The sequence below is a fragment of the Lithobates pipiens genome, unplaced genomic scaffold (assembly GCF_037356315.1).
Source record: "Lithobates pipiens isolate NorthernLeopardFrog02 unplaced genomic scaffold, aLitPip1_a1.2 Scaffold_18, whole genome shotgun sequence".
Classification (NCBI taxonomy): Eukaryota; Metazoa; Chordata; class Amphibia; order Anura; family Ranidae; genus Lithobates; species Lithobates pipiens.
The window spans coordinates 111,941,478-111,968,292 of record NW_027507758.1 but is presented as its reverse complement, the minus strand read 5'-3'; the positions used below and the strand labels follow the sequence as shown (position 1 = coordinate 111,968,292).

At 39.9% G+C, this 26,815-nt stretch overlaps 1 protein-coding gene across 4 annotated transcripts in view; it reads left to right on the top strand.

The window, feature by feature from the left end:
• RALGAPA2 (Ral GTPase activating protein catalytic subunit alpha 2) overlaps nucleotides 1–26,815 on the top strand; it is a 529,040-nt gene that overhangs the window by 456,171 nt on the left and 46,054 nt on the right. For 3 of the 4 annotated variants that reach the window (XM_077486017.1, XM_077486019.1, XM_077486020.1), the window contains one exon: nucleotides 17,245–17,366. In XM_077486017.1, coding sequence (XP_077342143.1) covers nucleotides 17,245–17,366 — 122 coding nt within the window. Of the gene's footprint in view, nucleotides 1–17,244; nucleotides 17,390–26,815 lie in introns of all 4 variants that reach the window. The other variant, XM_077486018.1, reaches the window with a different exon arrangement.

Sequence of the window (26,815 nt, the reverse complement as noted above, 5' to 3'; positions counted from 1 at the left end):
AGCTGAGCTCAAGACGATTGATAGTGTGAATGGTAAATACAGGTCTATAGGGAGTAGAACATTTTAATGGTGCCTAAATTGTAAAAGGCTTACAGGTGAATAATTGGGTATGAAGAAATTATTAAAAGTATAGCAGATATAGAAGAAAAAAAAAGTTTTTTTTAACAAAAAATTTGCATAAAAAATATTTGTCCTCCAATCATTTGCCTGAAATACTCTACAAGCAATCACACTTGAGGAGGGAGGGGCAACACTATGGGCCACCCCGAGCACGATTTCTTTGCACAATGACCTTTGCACAATGACCTTTGCACAATGACCTTATCACTGTACTGCTTTTGTGGACAGGGTGGTAGCCAAGTTGAATTTTTCACAGCAGAATAGAAAGGTGGGATCACTGAGGTGGCTACTGTGACACTACCAGAGCTGCAAATGGGAAAGACTGAGAATAAGACTGTGCCAGTCACTTCTGCTTTGACCTTTCCCTCCCTTCTCTTAATTTTTGCATTTGGTTTATGTGTAGTGCCTGGACTGAAATGTTAATGAGTTTGCATTCGGTGTAGCATATGTTATGTTATGATGTGTGTGTGTGTGTGTATGTGTGTATAGATAGATAGATAGATAGATAGATAGATAGATAGATAGATAGATAGATAGATAGATAGATAAAATGAAGGTTTCTGAATGTGTCAGGAATGTAATTGTGATCATACATTTTTAAAGGGTTAGTTCACATTTACCACAAAACTGCCTATGCAAGCAAGGGGTGCTTATAGAGAAAAACAAACTTTGCAGCTTTGACTAATGTTGGATAATGCCCTTGCTATAGGTGTATACCAGTTTCGTACCTCCCAAAAGCCTGACTGAAAAACTCCCAGAAATGGCGTCATCCCATGCTGTTTTGTTGCTAAAGTAAAATCTCTAAAAGGAAACTACAGCTGTGTTAAAAAGGAAAAAAATGTATATATCAGTTCATTCTGGTCTCTATTAATGCTCTTTTTTTTAGCAGAACTACACCAGTCTAATGTAAAATTAAGTGAAATCACTGTATACAATTTTGCCTCCTTTCTTTACCATAAAGTACAGGATTTGACATCCTCAAAAATATTATATCTGTTGCTATCCCTCCACAATATAAGACCTGAGTGTTTGTTTTTGTTTTTTTTTTGTTTTTTGTCTTGCCAATTAATTATTGCATGTTTCACAACGTTTTTGGCGGTTTTTGTTTTGATAAATTGTGTTACCATATAGTCTTTGTAGATTTAGAGAAAGCACAATTGTATTTTAATTTTACTTGGTCTCAGCCATCCTCATACTGCTCCAATGTGACCAAATCCACACATGTGAATTTAAAAGCCAACTGCAACGTTTATGGTTCAAATTTATTATTACATTTACTCCAGTTTTGACATGCAAACATACTTAAATTGAGCAGGCATGCCTTAAACTGGTACAGAGCTAATTCCACCATGTAGTGGCATGTAATCTGCAAAGCAAGCTATGAGCTGTAAGCAGATCTGTCAGTGATAGGTGCCTTTTGCTCCTTTTTTTTTTTTTTTGCTCCGCCTTTGTGAGCCTGGATTGATAAAGTCCTCTATTGAAAGTATGGGAAATCATCGTCGTCATACATTATTACATTCATATAGAATGACAGTAATTGTTTTTTTTTTATTATTTTTTTTTTTTTTGTATTTCAGAAATATGTAGATAGGATTTGTCAGGCAGAGAAAATGTGGTTTATTTTTTGAACTGTTAGATGAAGTCAGAATGATAAATAAATGAGAATTTCAGAGGCTTTATTAATACTTTTATTTGAGGTACAAGCTTTCCAACGCCTTCCCAACCTCACCTTCCCCAGTGGCATGCTGGGGGTCTGGACTGCTCAGAGTGAGAGTTGGGGTTCAGAGGAATTTCAAACCATTACTTTCGTACAGAGCAGGAAGGTCCAGATCTCCAGCATGCAACCAGAGAATGTTGAAAATATGCTGTGGAGTGCTTGTATCTCCCCCAAAAATAATGCCTTTAATATCTTTCAGTACATTAACATCACCTAATAATTTAAAACAAAGTTACAATTAGGCTTTAATATTTGCAAAGGCATTTGGTGCAAAAAGGTAATAATAGATTAATATTTAGAATAAAGTTTTCATGCCTGGAGTTCTGCTTTAAGGAACAAAAATGATATTTAACCATTTTGGACTTTTTATATTTCCCATTAAAGATTGTAATTTGCTAATTGCACCACTAATGGCTTGTTATGTTTAGACAGAATTTTCCTTTTTAGTAAATACAGCTTGATGATGCCATTTTAATGGCTTTCCTTTAATACGCCTTTGCAGTTTTTGGTCTTTTTAGTTTAATTGTCTCTTGTGAAGTTGCATAGTGCTTTTCCTGGAGGTCACATGATGTCCATCTCTGGTGGGGCTTACTTTAAACTGATGTGACCATGCTAAATTCTAGGCATGAGGATTGAGGTCATTGGTTAAGAATACTTTGTTAGCATAGAAAGCAGGCCTGCATGTAAGACATGGACATAGCATAGGTTTACAGCAGCTATTATTATAGTGGTTCTCTTGTATATGTGTGTCAGGCTTCTTTTTCTTTTCCATTTACAATGATGGGGTCCCAGCCAACATAACTTGGCTTGTACCTGCTGTAGAGCATATCCATATAGGTCAGTATTCATAGCTATGGTATATTGGTCAGATATTAAAACATGTACAGCTCAACTCTAACCAAAACATTTGGTTTTATTTGTTTTGGGTAGACTAGGGAAGCATTAATACTTCTGTCAAGCATCTTGTTGTTTGTGAGCCTGCTGGGGTGATTTCATCTTTCACAATAAATGGGGGGAGTGACTGTCACTTGGTCAGGAAAACTTGACAAATTGTCTAACCCTCCCTAAGTTTACTAAAAAAAAATTGTGCTGTTGCAGTCGGTATCTTCACTGAAAACATAACCACCATTTCCTGTCCTGACAGGAAGTTAAGGGTTAGTCTCCCCAGTTTTTTTTTTATCCTTTCTTGTGTCCAAAATGGAGAAAAAATATAATACGTTTTTAATATACTGAAGTTTTGAAATAACAAGTGAGGCCAGTTTGTGAGCAACTAAGTTTATTTAGCAACCTCTGCAGCTTTTCAGTCTGAATTCCACATATGAAAACTGAATTCCACATATGAAAACTGAATTCCACATATGCAAAAGGCTCTTTAAGACTTTAAATTGAATGTAAAGGCAAAACTTGTTTGCTTTTGGATAGAGCAGAGAAAGTTTAGACCCTCTGTCAAGGGTCTAGACCAGTGGTCTCCAAACTGTGGACCTTTGCTTCTCTTTATTTACCCCTTGAGACATTATTCCTGCCACTGACACCAATAATGGGACATTATTTCTTCCACTTACATCAACTATGGTGCTTAACTCCTTCCACTGACACCAACTTTTTCTCCCCCTAATACCAAAAACCTGGCATAGTTTAGGCAGTTTTAGTGCTTGTTGCATTTTCAAGATTTGCATTACAGAACGTGTTCCATAGAAAACCATGTTAAATGGACTGTAGTGCAAACCTGCAAAATGCACTAAAACTGCATAGGTGTGAATCCAGCCTTACTCCCAATGGGCACAGTCCGGGCCCCCTAAAGTCTAAAGAAGAGTAAACTGGCCTTTTCCTTAGAAAGTTTGGAGATCCCTGGTCTAAACCTTTAATTTTCAGATTGTTAGAAATTTTAGAGTTACAAAGCAAGAGTTGAGGGTAAATAATCAAATGAGGACATCTGTTCCGGTGAGAACTTTTCTTCTCACTTTGGGAAAATTTCTTCATGAACATTCCTAGTGGGACAAAGGCAGGAAAAAATAACCTGTTTGAAGTTTAAAGCCTTTTTTGTGCATATATATATATATATACACATTTCAGGTCACCATAAGAAAGCTGGGCTAGATGAGCGAATCTTAGGATTGTCGCTTGTTAAAGTGTTTTTAAACCTAAAAAAAAAACAAAGGTCCTGTTCCTTTAAGACATGAATAACAGCACAGTGCTTGTGCTGTGCAATTCTTCTCTACCTAACTGGTAATAAACCTGGCTGATCCTGCCAGTTTATGAGTCCCCCTACCTCTGCTGACCACAATAATCATGGCTGCTGAGCCCAGACTACCATGGTCAGCTTACGTGCCTTGTCATCTGCTGCTCTCTTCTCTGACAGTCTCTCCCCTCTCAATCTCCCTGTCATCATGAGATCACTTCCCTCCCACCTCTATTGCATAATCTATCGCATAATGCAGCACATGTGAATGGAATCCCATGTAGGGATGCTGCCATTAATGAAAATGTAAGTGTTAGAAATGAATAGGGGGAAATACCTTTTGTGACACTGCAGCCGTGGGATCACATGATTCCCCTGTGCTGGCCAGCCATGCTCTATGGAGCGAAGCAGGAGGAGTGGAGATTACCCTGTGACATCAGCCAGCCAGCCAAGGGGAATTTCACCCCTTCAACTTCTCTGCTAAGATCGAGGCTGGCCAGCACAGAGGAATCATGTGATCGCACTGCTGAAGTGTCAGAAAAATAATTTTCCCTGTTCAATTCTACTAAACACACTTTCATTAATGGCAACATATCTATATACATGTAAAGGCACTTTAGTGACTTGAATGGGTCATGCTTGGCAGGTGCTACACCCACCAACCATGACAGGATGTATAACTGTTGCTGCTGCTGCAGCATGTGTACAACCTTGGCCACTGCAGCTATAAAAACAAGTCTTAATTATAGGGTTTTACCACCCTCAAAACTGCAAATGTAAATGAACCCTTACTGTTCTGAGCCCCTCTATAAGGCTGCTTTCCCACTGATGTGCTGCGGTTTACCTGCACCGTGGGTACAGTGTAGTGCATCTGCATCAGTGTGAAAGCAGCCCTATACTATTATACCCATTGCATTGCTTCACACTGACCTGAAAATTTATTTTTTCCTACTGCTGGCAGCACTCTGGAGACCACTAGCCCGGGATAAGAGGTGAAGTGCAGTTGGTATCACTCCACATGGGAGAGGCGGCATCAGTTTATGCGGCTCTTGCTCCCTACTACAGCTCCAACTTTATAAGCAGTGCCTCTGCATTACACTCTGTTTAATGCTCTGAAATGGTGGGGCAGCAAACCCAGACGCGATCTACTGGTCACCTGTTCGCAATCTACTGGTAGATCATGATCTACAGGTTGTTGACCCCTGGTGTAAACCCTCGCCAGTTTTTTTTTTATGTTTGCGTGCTATTGGGGAGATTTTCTTTCACTTCCTTCCCAAAGACCTCTTTCACACTACATCGGTGCTAAAGCGCCACTATTTTTAGCAGAGGTCTACCGCCATTTTTGCTGGGGGGTTTCGGCCACTAGCGGGGTGGTTTTAACCCCCACTAGCAGCCGAAAAAGGTTTAAAATGACCCACAAAGTGCCACTGCAGTGGCGGTTCTGCAGCGGTGCCCATTCAGTTCAGTAGGCAGGAGCGGTGTATACCTTCACTGCTCCAAAGATGCTGCTAGCAGGACTTTTTTTAAGCACACTGCTCCAGTATGAAAGCCCTCCGGCCTTCACACTGGAAAGACTTGAGAATCGTTTTAACAGGTGCTATGCATGCACTATTTTTAGTGCTGTAGCGCCTGTAAAGAAGCGCCTCAGTGTGAAATGGGTCTAAGACACTACGGGAAATTAGCTCATCTTTCTAATTCCCTCTTAGACATTGGAACAGGTGTCACCATCGGAAAATGTACCCTACTTCCTCTTCAGGTCACAACCATAAAATAAAAAAAATTGAGATGATCAATGTTCCCAGTGAGGTTGAGCAATTTGTAACTGACAAATGTCCTGTTTCGTAAACTTAAAAAAAAAAATGAAAAATACATTTAGGCCAGATACACTCTAAGCCCTTGTACACACGGTCGGAGATTCCGACAACCTAATCCGTCGGATTTTGTCCAATGGATTTTGTCCAAAACTGTTGCATACACATGGTCGGACAAAGTTGTCGGAAAATCCGATCTTTCAGAACGTGATGACGTAATTTCGTTACGATGGGACTACGTTCACGCTAGTAGCCAATAGCTTTGATGTAGGAATTTGAGCATGCGTGGCACTTTGTCCAATCGGAATTCTTTACACATGATCGGAGTATGTCCGATCGGAGCAGTTTGTCGGAAAATATTTCCAGCAAGTTGAAAAATTTGGTCCGGCGGATATTCCAACGGAAACAGTCCGATGCATACCACACACAGTCGGAATATCCGACAAACCGCTCCGATCGGACACATTCCGATGGAATCTCCGACCGTGTGTACAAGGGCTAAGACGTTCTAAGATTGTGTTTAAAACAGTAACTGCCTTCAAACACAGAGGTCTTTTTTTTTTTTTTTTAACTAACCTTCACCTCTAAAGCATGAAATCATATCAAGCTGCAGGTCAGGACCCTATGTATATTGTAGACTTGGGTTCTGTGGTTTCCTTAGACCCATGTAAAGCTAGATCTTTATCATTTTGTTAGTCCTGCCAGGTTCGTTTGAAAGAAAAGCTTCAGGAAAACAGCTTGGAGTTTAAAAATATGTTGAGTGGTAACCCCTATGCAATAAGCAATTGTACTAATATATTATCCTAAAAAAAACAAATTTTATGCCTGGGGCTTTATATAAATTATCAACTATCAGGCATAGTTTACTTTGAAACCACAATCACATAGCTGTATTTTCCTCTTTGGCCAAAAATCCCTAAAAGTTTTCCGTGACACAAACCCCTATTAACTGTCTGGCATGAAAGTATTATATTTCACTTAAAATATTTAATTGTAAGGGAAAGGGCTACCTTTTTTCAGCTTTTCAGCTGGTGCATTTTAAATAAAGCGTTGGATTTTAGTTTTGTTTTTATTCTGCCTCTGGAAAAGAAATTGTTCAAAAAACAAAATTTTACAACTAGAGTATGCTTATAAAATGCAAACAAGTGTCTGTGTGATTGGGATCACTCTAATGACAAATGTGTTCTTCACATAGATAATACACATAGTGAAAGCATGTTTATTAAAACATAATCCTGAGAAAGTACATTTTTGATGATGAAACATGTTGGGTGTTACTTCCAGCTGATGTCACATCCTGAAACAGGAAGTGCATGGTGGCCATCTAGGATGAGGGAGACTTCTGAGTTTATTATAGGTTGGTGACAGTTTCTTATAAACACTTCAACCCCGGAAGAATTGACCCCCTTCCTGACCAGAGTACTTTTTGCGAACTGACAATTGCACGGTCGTGCGATGTGGCTCCCAAACAAAATTGACGTCCCTTTTTTTTCCCAAAAATAGAGCTTTCTTTGGTGGTATTTTCTTTTTTGCGCTATAAACAAAAAAAGGGTGACAATTTTGAAAAAAAAAACATTTTTTACATTTTGGTATAATAAATTTCCCCCAAAAATATATAATTTTTTTTCCTCAGTTTAGGCAGATACATATTCTTCTACATTATTTTTTTTTTTTTTTAAATCGCAATAAGCATTTGGTTTGCTCAAAAGTTATTACATTTACAAAATAGGGGATAGTTTTATGGCATTTTTATTCATTTTATGAATTTTTTTTTTATCATGACTGCGACATTATGGAGGACACATCGAACATTTTTGACACATTTTTGGGACCATTGTCATTCATACAGCAATCAGTGCTATACAAATGCACTGATTCCTGTGTAAATGACACTGGCAGTGAAGGGGTTCACCACTAGGGGCCAGTGTAGGGGATAAGTGTGTCCTGGGGTGTGTTTCTAGCTGTGGGGGGGCATGGCTACATGTGACACGTCACTGATCTCTGCTCCCAATGACAACAGAAATCAGTGACACTGTCACTAGGCAGAACGGAGAGATGCTTGTTTACATTAGCATCTCCCCGTTCTTCCTCCCCATGAGGCGATTGCGGGTATCCCCGTGGCAGTCGAGTCCGCGGGATCCGCAAACCGACTCACAGAGCTTGCCGCCTCTTAAAGGGCAACGTACAGGTATGTTATTCTGCCTGTACGAGCCCTTCTGCTGATGTATATATTGGCGTGAGGCAGTTGGCAAGCGGTTAATGTAAGTGCAGTACTTGTCATTTGTTTTTTAATATGCATAATTTCACTATGTGGGGCTCCTTTCCTTTGTATTATCTATGTGGAGAACAACTGTTTTACAATGCAATTTATGAGGCAAAGCGGTATAATTACCATATAGCTGAAGGAAGATTAGTGAGGAACCGACAGTCAGTTCTTCCCGGTCTCATGCATACAAGCTTTATTAAATCACTTGCTAAAAACAAGTGGTCAACTCCATCCGGAAAGTGAGGTGTGAATACATGTGTGCTGTCTTTTCTTGGAGAAACATTATTTTGTGGAAGCACTTTTTTCTTTGAAGTACACCCCTCACTATTTTGTACATATATATTATATCTTTTCATGTGACAAAACTGAAGAAATTACACTTTGCTACAATGTAAAGTAGTGAGTGTACAGCTTGTATAACAGTGTAAATTTGCTGTCCCCTCAAAATAACTCAACACACAGCGATTAATGTCTAAACCGCTGGCAACAAAAGTGTGTACACCCCTAAGTGAAAATGTCCAAATTGAGCCTAAAGTGTCAATATTTAGTGTGGCCACCACTACTTTTCTGCACTGCCTTAACCCTCTTTGGCATGGAGTTCACCAGAGCTTCACAGGTTTCCAAATGGAGTCCTCTTCCACAGCTCCATGAGGACTTCAAGAAGTTGGTGGATGTTGGAGACCTTGTACTCCTCCACTTTCTGTTTGACGATGCCCCACATATGCTCAATAGGGTTTAGGTCTGGAGACATTCTTGGCCAGTCCATCACCTTTACCCTCAGCTTCTTTAGCAAGGCAGTGGTTGTCTTGGAGGTGTGTTTGGGGCCGTTATCGTGTTGGAATACTGCCCTGCAGTCCAGTCTCCAAAGGGAGGAAATCATGCTCTGCTTCAGTATGTCACATTACATATTGCCATTCATGGTTCCCTCAATGAACTGTAGCTCCCCAGTGCCAGCAGCACTCGTGTAGCCCCAGACCATGATGCTCCCACCACCATGCTTGACTGCAGGCAAGACACACTTGTCTTTGTACTCCTCACCTGGTTGCTGCCACACACGCTTGACACCATCTGAACAAAATAAGGTCATCTTGGTCTCATCAGACCACAGGACATGGTTCCAACAATCCATGTTCTTAGTGTGCTTGTCTTCAGCAAACTGTTTGCGAGCTTTCTTGTGCATCATCTTTAGAAGAGGCTTCCTTCTGGGACGACAACCATGCAGACCAATTTGATGCTGCATGCAGCGTATAGTCTGAGCACTGACAGGCTAACACTGGCAGCTCTCATACGTCTATTTCCCAAAGTCAACCTGTGGATATGACGCTGAGCACATGCACTTAACTTCTTTGGTCGACCATGACGAGGCCTGTTCTGGGTGGAACCTGTCCTGTTAAACCGCTGTATGGTCTTGGCAAATGTGCTGCTGCTCAGTTTCTGGGTTTTGTCAATCTTCTTATAGCCTAGGCCATCTATGTAGAGCAACAATTCTTTTTTTCAGATCCCTTAAAGAGTTCTTTGCCATGAGGTGCCATGTTGAACTTCCAGTGACCAGTATGAGAGATTTAGAGTGATAACACCAAATTTATTCACACCTGAGACTACCACTAATGAGTCACATGATGCCGAGGAGGGAAAGTGGCTACTTGGGCCCAATTTGGACATTTTCACTTAGGGGTGTACTCGGTTTGTTGCCAGTGGTTTAGACATTATTGTCTGTGTGTTGAGTTATTTTGAGGGGACAGCAAATTTACACTGTTATTCAAGCTGTACACTCACTACTTTACATTGTAGCAAAGTGTCATTTCTTCAGTGTTGTCACATGAAAAGATAGAATAAAATATTTACAAAATATTGAGGGATGTACTCACTTTTGTGAGATACTGTGTGTGTGTGTGTGTGTGTGTGTGTGTGTGTGTGTGTGTGTGTATATATATATATATATATATATATATATATATATATATATATATGTATATATAACTTTAGTAAAATCATTGTTGTCGTTAGTCAAAAAAACATATACACTGAGTTTATATACAGGGACACTTTAAATACAAGTACAGTATGTGGCACTTGTTAGACCTTGTTTCGCAGCGGGAACTGATGCGTTTTAGAGCAGCACATATAAACAACAGGGATTTCTGGTGTATTATAATTTCCATTCCCTTTTAAATGTAATGCCTTTGAAATATTGAAGTGCAGTTTTGTTAGGTTTTTCTTATGCTTCCTAACGATTGTTAAGCTTGCAATAAGACAAAATAATTCAATCCTTTTTTCCTTCCGCCCTCTGTTTGTTGCTGTTGTCTGTTGAATCTAACAGGTGTATATTACAATAAATTTGCATCTTGCGATTAATGTTTCTCTTTCTAAAGCAATCTATGTCCCTGTCATCATTATGTTCTGAAGTGTTGGAAGAATATTTCATTTTCACATGTAAATTATTTTAATAAAACCAGGCCATGGCAATGTGGGAAAAAATAATTTTAATGTTGCCCTCTCCTCTCTAAAACAAGGGGGAGGGAAGCGAAAATAATAAAGTTTAAAATAAATAGAGGAGCTCGCTTTTTTTTTTTTTTTGTTCTTGGCTTTCTGAAGAAACATTTTAATTCAGGTTATTGTTGAAGAAGCAGAAACTGGGTACCATAGAATTCCTTTGATTGCGCACAGCTGAATGACTGGCTTGCAGGCACACAATGGTCCCCTCCTGCCCCCTCTAATGGCCCTGTTTCAGCCACAGTGCCTCACTAACCCCCATTGATAAATGATGCTGCTGAGGCATTTTTTTTTTTTTAAGAGACAAAATCTTTGAGTGGCAGATGCTAAGGAGGATTGAAACAATATTTAACTTAAGCAGCTTATGAAAGAAACATTTGTTTTGTAGGACTGCATTGTCAGTTCTGAAAGATGCACATTAATAATGCTCTGAAGTGTGGCTCTTTAGATTTGACTATCTGAACTCTTGGCGTCCTGTCAATAAAGAACCAAAATGGCAGTTGTGTTTAGAGCAAAAAATAGTTTTAATCTTTGAAAAAAATATATATTATTTTTATTGTTTAGATAGATGTATAGTGTGTATATGTATATGTGTGTGTGTGTGTATATATATATATATATATATATATATATATATATATATATATATATAATATACACACAAGTTTACAGGTCTTATCCATCCAAAACTAATGCTGAAGTTTCATATATTTTGGGGGACTGTTGGTGAGATCTTGCACTAGGAGAAAGACAGCAATAAAAACCTGATGGAGGATCTAATGCATTAACATTCTATCCATAAAACGTTTTAACTTTAGATACACTTTAGTATACGCCTGCTACACAGGTCTTTTGACTGTTATATTCTCATCCTGCCTGTAATAAGTTTTGATAATTCTTGATTCTTTTTCATTGCATAATTTTATCATTCCCTTTCCATCCCCTCCACTTTTTTATATATTTGTTTGTATTTCAGTACTTATACTTCAGTTATACTTCAGTTCCATTCTAGCTTTCTTTACGTTACCTTTTTTTTCCTCAGTTTTTCTTGGTTCTGATCTTTTACATACATTATATTAAAGATTGGCTGTTATGTTGCCACATTTATACTGCTTTTAAAGAATTAATGAACACAAATAAAAAAAAAAAACATGTCATACTTACATGCTCTGTGCTGCCTGGCTTTCACCTTACAGGATTTGATTAAAAGCAGCAGGAGCCAATGACTCCCACTGTTGCCTCTGTGCCTGTGAGGAGAGAGAGCAGTGATTCTGCTCTCAGCCACAGAACTGGATCGAAAGAGGAGCCAGGTATTTGACAGGGGGAGAGGGGGGGGGGGGTTCTGACTAAGGGGAGCTGATATTGGAAGGTTTTAGATAGAACCACATGAATGGATCATTGGAAGTTTTATACAATGGACTGTCTGCAGTCACTACTGAAATAACCCATACACCATTGTGGATAAAGAGCATGTAAACGTCTGTCTAGGTTTTAGATCACACTAAGATGCTCAATATTTTTTATTTGTTCAAAAGAATAATGAACTGGTAATGTGGATGTGTATTTAACTGATCAATGTAAAAAAATAATTTTAACCTTAAAAAATGCAAGATATTCTTTCAAAGTGAGGAACTGTTGAAATTGTTAAATATAGGGTGTTCTCAGTTTTACCTCTTTGCATGCAATGGAATAGCAGCTGCTATGCAGCATAGCAACTAACACACTCAAAGATCTTGTGCCAGGTACATCAAGCTAAATCACAGCAGAGATTATAATGCACAATCTAGGAACAGTACCTGTTGCATCATGGTAGCTTTCATTTTATATTTCCATACTTTTTGACATGCAGTTGATGAGATTTAGTGGTCACATACAGGAACAAGCAATTCAAATGTTCAGATTATCCTAGAGCAGGGGTATTCATTTAAAATTAATAGAGGGCCAGTCAGTAAAATATTCTTCCAGCAGAGGTCTGAATCGCATGTTTGTGTGATGACTGCCCTGCATCCTCATAACCAATAACCTGCTTGTTAATTCGAGCAGCCTCCATCCTCTGTCCAGAGCTGTCCTGCCTCCCGCTGTTGGCTCTGTGAGAATAGCAGCAGTGATGGCTGTAGGCAGAATGACTCCTAAAGGGTGGGACGGCAGGGGTCTGGATTAGACATTGATTTGGTCCGAATTTGGACCACGGTCCGTCATTTAGTGATGCTCGTCCTAGTGGTTAGTGTTCTAGGAACACCAATAGCATTTTCTTCCCCTAAGTAAAACTTATTAATGATCTGAATTTATAATTGATTTATATAGTTATTTATCTGATATAATGCAATAATATTTTTTGTTTTGTTTGTGGGAAAGTTTTAAAACTCTTGGCATGTTTTCACTGCTGTCCCTATTCCTGCTGCAGATATTTATCTTCTAGATCTGTCCTGGCAACCATTGTTAGGATGACAGAAAATGATAAAAGTTTTACAGTTGTTACCAGAACAGGAATTAGAGGGGAAATTTTCTAGGCAAAACACCTGTTCCATTGTTATCTGTTTGGTGGGATGGGATTCTTCTTCCTCTGGAAACATTTCCTCCCACTTCTGTTTTTTTATTTTCTTCAGGCCATATTAGGCAGATCATCTTTAACTGAAAAGTTTTGATTTTATGTATACTTCAATCCTGAAATATTATTTTGGCTGTAAGTTAAATTTTATGTGCAAAACCCAGCTTGATATTTACTTGATTCCTACTGTCACCACTGTTCGGGTTTGTATGGTTGAATGATGTAGACACACTGCTATCAGGTCTTGTCAGGATATTTAACTAAATGTCACTTTTTACTTTTGGTTTTGAGCTTGCCACTAAAAATGTAATGGGAATATGACACAAATGTTTTAAGCCCTTGTTAATTCTTGCTTTCTCATAACTGTAAATTAACTACTTGGATTAAAATACTGTTGTAACATTTAAAAGGTGGTCGATTGTGCATCTTGTGGCAAAATTATTTGCTTTTTGCACTATCTCCTGCTTATTGTGTTGCAGAGCTATAATACGTCTTATCCTGAGGGTAGTGGAGGTCTCTTATTGATTGCATTTCTATTAGGACAAAAGCATGTGCCAGGGCTCTGTGCAGTCATTTTCAGCACCATGGACACTTCTCTGCTCTTTTGCAGTAAGCGGCTTGTACTACTGATTTAGATATGTCAGTGTTAGACACTAGATGTTGTAAATGTCTGTTAACACATTTAACAGAAGCTATCCAGGGAAAAAAAAACTATATACAGAAGACAGTTTTATTAGTAGCTTTCCTGGCAACGCTGCTGAGTAAACATCAGGGTATTAACAAGCAGTGCATGAAATGGCAGGATGGCCCTTCAAACAGACTGCAAATAAATGAGTGACCGATGAATTGTAGAGAGATGGCAGGGCCCGCAGAGGTCCTCAGGCTCAGGTGGCTTTCTGACATAAGTTTAGCTCAGCTCTTTCAGTAATTTGTCACGCAGTAGCCTCCTCCTGCTGCTTCACACGTGCCAGCTTAGTGTCAGAGTGCTTGCCCGACAGACGGCCACTCAGGCCTTGTCTCCTGCTGGTAACAGAACCAGAGGCTTGCTGTGGCAGTGGAACCCTGGCAACAGCAAGCACTGTGCAGAATAAGCATGTTTGTAATGAATTGTGAATGTTACGATGCGCTCCCTTTTAGAATCTGCTACAGGCGTGTGTCTGCTCTTTAAGGAAGTTTGCAAGCCTATTCATTAAAGTCTCGAGGAGTGCAACCAGTAATGACCACAGCAGCACTGTAGAGTTTTTGTGACTGCAAATTCACAAGCTACAAGCAGGGTCTGATTGGCACTTGTCTTGCTGTTACTTAATTTGGTAAAAAAAAATCTGCCCTGTGTAGAATATTTTCCATACATTGCTGTTTATTTAACATCAAAATAAATTGTGCGTTTCTTTATTTTTTCCTAAGGAGTCTGGAAAGCATTACACCCCGATCGGTGGATCATGGGTGCAATGCCAGACTCCTGCAAACAAGACCTTCAGCTGTCACCCCGTATCTGCTTACAGACTGTTTACATACTGCAGGACTTGTGAATAAACTACAAGGCTGCTCATCAGCAACCTCACAGTCCATTCAGAACCAAAAGCTGTCAGCCTCCATGGCTGACGGCAGTTATAGTGCATGCATTCACAGGATACTGTGAATGAAAGACAAGGCCATGTGTGTGGCGCCCCACAATTTTAAAATAGTAACAGCAAGCGCAGGGAGACGGTCCCACATTCGCTGTCACAGTGAGGGGCACGGTGGGTTAAGGCTGCAGCCACTGTCTGTGATAAAGGGGGTCTTCCCCCACATTTAGATGACACTGAAGTCTTTGATTTCTGCTATGCTCCTTACTATGTGTGTTTATATGAAAAATCCACAGGCAAGCTGATAATACCAACTTTACGGTGTCATCAAACATCCTAATGATTGTACAGAGAATGAGGGTTTTGCTTGCAACAGAGCCCTGGCTCTCCTTACTGTTGTGGCATGGAAGATCTCATTTGAAGTAAAGACCAAGCAACAGATAAACCCCTGGCACTTTGTTTTAAATAATTTTATGTATGCATGTCATTACATGCATATCTGCTGATATTTTAGAACTAGCTGACATACAGAGCCTTGAAAATGTTTTCATACCCCTTGATATTTTCCACATTTTGTCAGGTTACAATCAAACGTAACTGTATTTTATTGGGGTTTTATGTGATAGACCAGCACAAAGGTGGCACATAATTGTGAAGTGGAAAGAAAATATCAAATGGTTTTAAATTTTTTTTACAAATTAATATCTGGAAAGTGTGGCATGCATTTTTATTCAGCCCCCAAGTCAATACTTTGTAGAACCACCTTTCGCTGCAATTACTGCTTACAAATCTACCAAAATTTCACATCTAGAGAGTGACATTTTTGGCTTTTCTTCTTTGCAAAATAGCTCAAGTTCTGTCAGATTGGATGGAGAGCATCTGTGGACATCAATTTTCAAGTCTTGCTACAGATTCTTATTTGGATTTAGGTCTGGGCTTTGACTGGGCCATTGTAACACATAAATATGCTTTGATCTAAACCATTCCATTGTAGCTCAGGCTGTATGTTTAGGGTCATTGTCCTGTTGGAAGGTGAACCTCCGCCCCAGTCTCAAGTCTTTTGCAGACTCTTAACAGGTTTTCTTCTAAGATTGCCTCCATCCATCTTCCCATCAACTCTGACCAGCTCCCCTGTCCCTGCTGAAGAAAAGCATCCCCACAACATGATGCTGCTACCACCATGTTTCACGGTGGGGATGGTGTGTTTAGGGTGATGTGCAGTGTTATCCTCCACACACTGCATTTTGCTTTTAGGCCAAAATGTTCCATTTTGGTCTCATCTGACCAAAGAACCTTCTTCACATGTTTGCTGTGTCCCCCACATGGCTTCTCGCAAACTGAAAACGGGACCTCTTATGACTTTCTTTCAACAGTGGCTTTCTTCTTGCCACTCTTCCATTAAGGCAGCATGACTAACAGTTGTCCAGTGGACAGATTCTCCCACCTGAGCTGTGGATCTCGGCCTGTCCGTTTAGGTGGACAGCCATGTCTTGGTAGGTTTGCTGTTGTGCTATACTCTTTCCATTTTTGGATGATGGATTGAACAGTGCTCCATGAGATGTTCAAAGCTTGGGATATTTTTTTTATAACCTAACCCTGCTTTAAACTTCTCCACAACTTTATCCCTGACCTGTCTGGTGTGATCCTTGGGCTTCACGATGCTGTTTGTTCACTAAGGTTCTCCAAACAACCTCTGAGGGCTTCACATAACAGCTGTATTTATACTGAGATTAAATTACACACAAGTGGACTCTATTTACTAATTAGGTGACTTCTGAAGGCAATTGGCTCCACCAGATTCTAGCTAGGGGTATCAGAGTAAAGGAGGCTGAATACAAATGCTCACCACACTTTTCAGATATTTATTAAATGTTCTTATTGGACGAAAAGCTGCACAGGCTGGAGCTCTGATGTCACGCCACTGTACACACCGTGCACGGCCATCTTTGGTTGGAAACAATTGATACCTATGACAGACTGTAGCTTCTGACATGCCTGCCTTTATTTTATGAAATATGAGTATTGTGGCTGATTTATATGAAATAATTTCACCCTGTTTTTACATGCTACACCATGAGAAGTTGCCTTATTGTATTCTATGCATGTACCTTTGGATTTACCATGTGTTGAGACTGCAAGATCCAGCCATCTACTATCCAAGTGAAGTGTTGCCATGGTGTTATGGATGTATTATGCCTGTCTAACTACCTGTAATCCAGTGATCCAGTCTCTTTGATAAGAGGCCCGGTGTGTTTGTGTTCGGTGGAGGATATATATCTCATATTTACCTTACAGTGTCCCTGTTTACACCTTGGGTGGTTACAGGTTTTTTTTTTTTTCCCTGAACAAGGACTTTGTTTCAACACAATGGAATCTTACTTTATAATTTCATGTTTTTAGCGCTGCATATATCCACCCTTTTGTTTTCTTTTAGAAATAGAGAAGTAGAAACTATTTTTTTTTTTACAGTAGTTTCCAAATGGTGAACACTTCTTTTTTAATTGTTTCAAATTTGGTTTACAATTCCTTAACATGGTTGTTCCAGCTATGAAGAACGGGCTCTGTACCTTGAAGCAATAATCCAGAACCACAGAGAAATTATGACTTTTGAAGACTTTGCTGCACAAGTGTTTTCTCCAACTCCCAGTTATTCCATGGTTGGCTTGGGTGAGTGTATCTATCACTTTTAGGTCAGTTCTTGTATATCAGGTTCATACATGCTAAGAAATGTGTTCAAAAGAGATTTCACATATTTCTGTTTTGATTATACTAAAAACACTAATAGTATGATAAATTGCATTGTTTGTGATGTTTTAGGAGCTATCTAATCCTTCCAAGCTGGATATTCTAAACAGCAATTGCTGCTGAGGAGTCCAAATTGCTTACAATAACAAGATGTGGCTTGCAGCACAATTAGACAACCCTGGCTTGTAATGTGAATAAAAGGGTGGCTGATTCTTTTTTTCTTTAACCCCAGTCTGTCAGCCATTGTAAAATAAAAAGTAAGCATTCTTCCTCAGAGCAAACTGCACACAATAATCTTTACTATACCTTTGATGGCCATAAAATCCTCTTCTATGTTCCCGTTTGATCGCAACTCAACTTTCCTGACTAACCTCTTTGGCCAGTCAGGAAGGTGGGAAAGTTAGGCCCTTAGAAACCAAGGTAGTCAGGAGAGGAGTGGTGTGCAAATAAGGAGCTTTTCCTTCTGATGATGGTCATAGTAGACCTCTAGTGTTATCTGCCCTTAAAAAAAGAGATTCTCACTTTTAAAATGGCTGACAGATTTGCTCTAAAGTGTAGCTTTTTTTGTAAAAAGTGTTTGTGTGCCCTCCCACCAGCCTTTGGTATAGAATAGATCAGCTTTCAGCTGCTCCATGAGTATTTATGAATTTCATATGCACACTTCACACAGTTTTAGAGGAGGAATTCAACTAGGTTCTCCCATTCATCTGTATGGGCATGTAATTGTGCTTGTGCAGTGGCGTACAAGTACTCGCAAGAAAAAGATTACACACTCAACTGGGAGGATTCGTTTAACCGTTCTCATTTAGCTCATGTTTATGAAAAAAGTTAACATTGCTGTGAGCCAGACAATTTAGAGGAGTACTGCACTGCATCTAAAGACTGATCCTTTGTATATTACCAAAGGAGGGGACAGGAAACACATGGACAGTTTTTAAAAGTGATTTATGGTCCCACCTATATCACTGAGAACCAAGCATTTGAGCACCACCAATTGCTCGGTTCTTACAGCTCCGTGACCAGGACTAGCTCTGTGATGTCAGCCAACAGCAGGTTTCAGCCCACTGTCTGCTTAAAACAGGTCAAAGGAGAGCAGAACAAACTGCACTCCTGTGATCCACAGGCGAAGTACAGTCAAATGAGCTTTGTCTGTACTTCTTTAATATACAGCTACCCTTTAAGATTCTCATAGATGCAATGCATGCTATAGTCTAGGCAAATCTTTTTACGTTGAATTGGGCATCCTAAACTTGGCATATATGGTGAGTCTAATGTTTCTTTTGCCATTCCTACAGAAATATAGAATGGTTTAGAATAACCTAAAGTGACTTGGACAGCACATTCATGCCCATTATGTTCATTGTGTCATTGATGCTTTGCCTAATGTCCATTCTAGTCCTTTATTATGAAGAGTTTTGTATAATTAGGAATAAAATTGTGGTGGCCAGAATCCTGTGTTTAAGTTGGGGGGGGGGAAGTCGTTCTGCCTGTGATCTGGTGTAGAACAGCTATGAACACATAAACCAATGATGCTATTCAGTAACTTTAATTGATGCAAAACCAAATACTCTGAACCATTGTTTCTGTTTCTCATCTTTTCAATTCATATACCAAAAAAAAAAATGCCCTTTGGGGATCAGATGTACACCTGTTTTTTCAAGATAACTGACTGAAAATTTATGGACACATTTGTCCTCCTGAAGCAACTAATGAATATCAAAAGGGAATCGGGAAATTAGTGTTATTTATGTTTCATTCCTTTTTGTTTTTCCTTGTTAATCTTCAAACCTATCAAGGTCAATGAATTAATGGTCCCCTTCTCTCCCCCTCTCTGTTGGAGGTGTGACACAACTTTCCCAGCAGTATTGGAAATGCTTTGCTGAGAAGTATCAGGCTGAAGAATGTGCACCATACCAGAGTTTTTAATTTTTTTCTGTACAGCACAGAGTGTGTTAGACCCTGACATTAAGGGAAAGAAAGCAGTGAATATGACATTCACCAAATATCCACTTCTGTTGAATTAATCACTGTAATTTAAAACACATACACCAGGAAGAATCGTGTAGTGAATGTTTGGTGAATGCCACATTCACTACTGCAAAAATATACCCCTAGAATAGACATTTTTGGAAACCACTTGAGGATTAATTTGCCTGTGAGTGAAAACCATAATGCATATTGCCTATAGCGATCATAAGGATATTTTTTTTTTTTTTTTTTTTTTTTTTTAGCCAGGAATTAAAATCCGCTAAAATGTAAAGGTGCTAAAAGGATATGTATAGCTGTTTAACAGTATATCCTTTAGCAACAATTTAGCATCACTTGGAATGAAAAGAAATATCCTTAAATAGGAACCCCAGAAAAATACTGTTATCACCTGGACTGGTTCTTTACCAGTCTTCAGGTTCCATGTGCTGCCATCTTGGATGTGTGAAGCCAGTTGCAATGTCCTGGTGTTTCTCCGCTTTCTTCCCACTGCACATGTGACAGATACACTGTGCATGCAGACTGGTCCCGCAGCCTCCTAGGTTGCAGGCGGGGAGAGGAGGTCGAACTTCTGCTCTGCTCACCTAGGCGTTACCCACAATAATGAGAGGGGTGAAGGGAAGAAGGATGAGTGGAACTTTCCTTTTCAAGTGAAGTTCTACTTTGAAGAGAAATTTCAATAGTTTCAACAAAAATTTAAAGTCAGCAGCTACTAGCACTGTAGCTGCAGATTTTAAAAAAAAAGCATGTAAGCTTTGCCAATCCATATTGCAGCTGGTATACCTTCTTGACAAGTGAATGATGCATCATTTTACATGTACAGTAAGTGTTTTTAGGAAATTTTAATAAACTGTGTTTTGTGGAATCACACTATTGTGGCACATCTATCTTTTATATACATGTGGGCTGTTAACAACTGAGAGCTGGATGCCTGCCATTTTTTTTTTTTTCTATCAGTAGCGTTTGCCTGACATTTTTTAGGAGGCGAGCTGAGCCTGGATGGTGTATTTATAAATGGGTACCATGACTGCTCAACAGTTAGGGTCATGGGGCTCTGGCAAGGGTCTTTCTTATTGGGCACGGTGGAAGAGATAACACGTAAACATGTGGCTAGAGATTTGCTTTTTGTTTTTTTAATTGGTTCACACTGTAGTAGCTTCACAGCTGTGTAGGACTTCTCACTTGGGACTGGATCTTCACACGACTTTTTTTGTAATATTGTTTGGGCTTTTTTCTTTTTTTCTTTTTTTTTTAGCATTAGTCACGTACGTTACAGTTAAAGTGGATGTAAACACTCATATAAACCCAGTGACATGAATATCCTCAGATGATACACAGTGATGAAACAGCTCTCCCTATATAAGTTTTACATGTATACCTGCAGTCTTTTTCTTTCTACACTCCCTAGAAAGTGCACATCATGTTACAAATCTTTCTTCCTGTTTCAGCAGTTGGTCTGGAGTCTGGGCATAGACTGTGTGAGAGCTGATTGGAGGAAAGGCACCCCGCCCCCCTTTCCACATAGGCAGAGGAACAAAGAAACTTGCAGAGCTGCACTGCAGTCTGAATACATGAGCTCTGCTTATTATCTATCTCCAAGTTCCCTCCCCGACACAGGTTTCCAGCTGCTTTTATCTCATGGGTCTGAAAACTTGTCAGAAGTTATGCTGATAACAGAGAAACGGAGCAGCAGAAAGCCATGGTACTTGGAGAGAGATAACCCCTACAGATATATGTGCCTAGGTCAGATTTTATGAATGGGGTTTACAACCACTTTAACCACTTAACAACCGGCCCATAGCCGAATGACGGCTACAGGGTGGTTGCTTAACTCTGGGAGGACTTTATAGTACGTCCTCCCAGAATTCCACTCTCGCGCGCCCCCTGGGGTGTGCACTCGAGAGCATCCATGACCGCCGGGCATCACAGATCACGGTAAACAGCCGCTCATCGCGGCCGTTTACCACGTGATCACTCCGTCAAATGACATAACATGACGCCGGTTTCGCCCTCCCCTCTCTGTACCGATCGGTACAGTGAGATGGGAGAGATCGGTGTCAGCAGCGCTGTGGGCTGGATCTGCAGTGGCCACAGCGCTGCTCACCGACAATTAACCCCTCAATTCCCTGCCAATACTCTGCAATCCACTGCCAATACTCTGCGATACCCAGCAATGCCCTGCCAATACTCTGCGATACCCAGCAATGCCCTGCCAATACTCTGCAATACCCAGCAATGCCCTGCCAATGCTCTGCCAATACCCAGCAATGCTCTGCCAATACCAAGCAATGCTCTGCCAATACCCAGCAATGCTCTGCCAATACCCAGCAATGCTCTGCCAATACCCAGCAATAATCTGCAATACCCAGCAATAATCTGCAATACCCAGCAATAATCTGCAATACCCAGCAATACACTGCAATACCGTGCCAATACTCTGGCATAAATTGCCATACCCAGCCATACTCTGTAATACTCAGCCATACTCAGTGATGCCCTGCAATACCCAGCCATACGCTTCAATACCCAGCCATACTCGGTGATGCCCTGCAATACCCAGCCATACTCGGTGATACCCAGCCATACTCGGTGATGCCCTGCAATACCCAGCCATACTCTGCAATACCCAGCCATAGTCGTTGATACCCTGCAATACCCAGCCATACCCGGTGATACTCTGCAATACCCAGCCATACTCGGCCATGCTTAGCCATACTCTGTGATACTCTGCAATACCCAGCCATACTCGGTGATACCCTGCAATACTCTGTGATACCCAGCCATGCTTGGCTGTACTGCCAGGCTGGGAAAGTCTCACATGTGTTATCACCGTACTCAGGAGTAGGAGAATCTATTTTGGGATGTCATTTTTGGTATGTACATGCATCCGCCGGCTGTCATATGACGTCCTTGACACTTTGTGCGGGGATATCTGAATGATGGATGTAGCTACAGCCATCATTAAAATATCAGATTTTTCAGCCAGCGATTCCCTACACCATAAGAGATGACCCAGGACTATTAAGCAGCTAGAAAACTCATAGCCGGCAAGAATGGGTCAACATTCCTCCCCCAAAACACCAGAAGTTGGTCTTCTCAGTTCCCAGACATTTACAGAGTGTATATAAAAAAAGAGGGGATGCTACACCGTAGTAAACATGGCCATTTCTCAACTTTTTTGAGATTTATTGCTGCCATCAATTTCAGAATTACCTTTTTTTATTGTACATCTTCTCAATATAAACATTTGATATGTTTTCTATTGTGAATAAAATATGGGTTTATGAGATTTGTAAATGATTATATTCTGTTTTTGTGTAGATTTTACACAGCAGCCCACCTTTTTAGGAATTGAGGGTGTATTTGTTTTGGGTGCTACTGCCTTACAAATGAATGCCAAGAAGTATCATCTTTTGATACACTGTAACTATAGGTGACTTCACAGTTGCATAGCAAAAGGTAACAATCAGGAGCAGGCAGTTTCATAAAATAGAAAATAATTTACCACCCAACCAGAGAAAATGTGCAAGTCTATCTGGTCAGCAGAGACTCACATTTGCACTTTTCTCTTGATGACAGTAAAAGTTTGATACAGCAAATAGACTTTGACACCTTTTGGCCAGGAGGGTCTGAAGATGCATTCAACATCACATCTTCCATTTTAGTTTTTTAATTAAATATAACTTAAGCCGGCCATACATGAATTGAAATTTGGTCAGTTCAGCAGGGACCAGACGGAGTTCGACTTCTGTACAACCGCCCTGTTAGAAAATGTACACTCGATCAGCGCTGCTGGCTATAGCTGGCAGTGCTGATCAATGTATGCTGTCTGCGGAAAAGTCTCCCCACTGCAAGAGTACAAAGGATTTTCCAACCACCTCTAATGTTTGAATGGGAGAATTTAGTCTAAAATTTTAAAAATTTTTAAAAACATCTCTGGGCTGCCTAAAGCTGGCCATACATTATACAATTTTCTTATTCTGTTTCCTTTAGATTTGCCTTTAAATATATAGTACAAGGTTCTGCCTGATTGCATTCATTGAAAGTGTTTAGGTTTGACCTTATATTATATCGTTTTGGTAAATCGAATAGTCAAGTATATCCATAATAGCTTCTTCAGTGCAGCGATGTCTGTACAACTGTTGATTTGCATCATTTTAATACTATTTTTTTGTAAACAGTTTGGATTTTACGTAACATTACTATATGCATTGTTTTCCCTACAGCATGGTGTAGCTACAGCTAAAAAGGATATTCTAGAATTGTAAGTGGCTTCTGTACCCAGGTCATATAAGGGCAGGAGAAGCTCATTGTTGAATGGCATTCATCATCATTTATACAGCATAATCATGTGCTGCATCTCCATCTATAACACATTGATGGAATGCTTGCCATAGTTCTACAGATGGACAAGGAACCGTCTGTTTATCTTAAATTAAATTCATCAGCACAGATACATATTTGTCATATGTAGTAAAAAAAAAATCTATTTCTCCTTCGGTTTAATTAATAACTGCACTTCTAGACATCCTTCTTTTCTAATCTCCCATTTGGCACAGTTCATAAATATATCTGATGAAAACTCCACTAGTGAAGAAAAGAAATTAAATTCGGTTAAATAAATCGCACAGAAAATCAGTCATGCGTCACTGTCCAACACTGCTGGCCTCTATCCTTGTGCCTTTCTCGAGCTTTGTTCAGAGATAAGAGCTGTGTGCATACACTTGTATTGGTCGCCAGTAGCAGCAGGCAGAAGGCTTTGGAGATAAGCAAGCTGGCAGAAGTAAAGGGAGCTGATGCTATTTACATAATCGTGCCCTGCTTCCTGGAGAGGCATCAAGAAACATAGAGATGGCCTCTATTTATCTTTGTTGAACTGGAATACTAAGCAACATTGGCAGAAGAGCCAAAATAAAGACTTTTCATTAGCACTCATTCTCTCTCTTTTACTTGCTTTCTCTTTCTTTTCGTTCTTTATTTCATAGAAGTGGGACAGATGCAAACCGTTTTCAACTCTTTGCCAAAAATTCAATTGCTCAAAAAGAATAGTAAAAGTAGGATAATTTGTTGGTATTGTCATCTCAAATGCTTTCAGACTTTGCTCAGGATTATTAAAAGAAGGTATTCACATTAAAAGTTTAGTTACTTTGGCAAAAACTTGTGCCTTAATAGTGATTCTGTTTCTTGGCAATCCAGGACATCTCTCTGTGGAAAGCTTGTATGTTATGTATGTTGGCTGTCACAAACTGTGCTTTTTTTTTAATTTTCTTGGCCTTTCTTTGACATGGGTTGATCGTTCTAAGATTTCAGATCAGCGGTCATCAACCCTGTCCTCAGGGCCCACTAACAGGCTAGGTTTGCAAGATAACTGAAATACATCACAGGTGATATAATTTGCTGCTCAGTGATTGCACTATTCTAGTTTGCATCTCTCAAAGGTAATACATAAAACCTAGCCTGTTAGTGGGCCCTGAGGACAGGGTTGTTGACCACTGTTTTAGATGACACAAAACAGGATCTGTGTATGCTCCCATTTTGTACATTTGGGCTGAGTTGCATTCACTACCTTGGAAAAGTTGATTGGCTGAGTTTGAACCCTATAAGGAATCCGGAATCAGTCCAGTAGAGGAATTACTCCTGTGGCAGCCAAGGACTGTGAAGAGCATACCAGACCATGCAGTGCCTTGAAAAAGTATTCACACCCCTTGAAAATTTTTACAAATAAATATCTTAAAAGCGTGGCGTGCATTTGTATTCAGCCCCCTTTACTCCGATACCCCTAACTAAAATCTAGTGGAACCAATTGCCTGTGTGTAATTTATCCTCTGTATAAATACAGCTGTTCTTTGAAGCCCTCAGAGGTTTTTTAGAGAACCTTTGTGAACAGCATCGTAAAGGCTAAGGAACACACCAGAGAAGTCAGGGATAAACTTGTGGAGAAGTTTAAAGCAAAGTTGGGTCATAAAAAAATATTCCAATATTCTCTCACGGTGCACTGTTCAATCCATCATCCGAAAACAGAAAGTGTATGGCACAACTGCAAACCTACGAAGACATGGCCGTCTACCTAAACTTACAGGCTGGGCAACAAGTGCATTAATCAGAGAAGCAGCCAAGAGGCCCAGAAGGAGCTGCACAGATCCACAGCTCAGGTGGGAGAATCTGTCCACAGGGCAACTATTAGTTACGCACTCCACAAATCTGGCCTTTATGGAAGAGTGGCAAGAAGAAAGCCATAAGAAGTCTCATTTGCAGTTTGTGAGAAGCCATGTGGGGGGCACAGCAAACGTGGAAGAAGATGCTCTGTTCAGATGAGACCAAAATGAAAAGTTTTTTCCTAAAAAGCAAAACGCTATGTGTGGTGGAAAACTAACACTGCACATCACCCTGAACACATCATCTCCAGCATGAAATGTTGTGGTGTTAGCTTGTGGGGATGCTTTTCTTCAGCAGGGACAGGGAAGCTGGTTGGAGCCAAATACAGGGCAATTTTAGAAGAAAACCTGTTCGAGTCTGCAAAAGACTTGATACAGGGGTGGAGGTTCACCTTCAAGTAGGACTACGACCCAAAACATACTTTCAGCGAAAGAATGGAATGGTTAAGATGAAAGCATATTCAAGCGTTAGAATGGCCCAGTCACTCTCTCTAGATGTGCAAAGTTGGTAGAGACATCCCCCAAAAAGATTTGCAGCTGTAATTGTAGCGAAAGGTGGTTCTACAAATTATTTACTCAGATGGGCTGAATACAAATGTACGCTACACTTTTCAGATATTTATTTGTAAAAAAAATTGAAAACCATTTATCATTTTTCTTCCACTTCACAATTATGTGCCACTTTGTGTTGGTCTATCACATAAAATCCCAATGAAATTACATTTATGTTTTTGGCTGTAACATGACACAATGTGGAAAATTTCAAGAGGTATGAATACTTTTTCAAAGCACTGTATTTGCACTTCCTCCTAGGAAAGGAATGGCATTTACTCACAGGAATTAAGTATTACCCTCCAAAAACAAATTTTAGCAATACTTTCTCCTTGGGTTGTAAATAATGTATTTCACCCAAGCTCTACCACTGTGTCTGATGTCCGGGACCTGGAGATCGGTGCTCTGGCTGGGGCATCCCAAAATAGCAAGTCCTTAACGAGTAAAAGCCAGCAACTCAGAGTGCTCTTGCAAAGTGAGTTTTACACGATACAGTAGATGCTAATGCGTTTCGACTATGCAGCCTTCCTCATAGCACTGGATGCCTTTTTAGTATCCTATTTCATAGAATAGTGAGTGGAATAACATATAAAGGCCAATCACAAATAAGCTTTTGTTTGGCTACCTAGTTAAAGCTGTTGGATGTGAATTCGTTTCCACTTGTTTAATGATAGGACT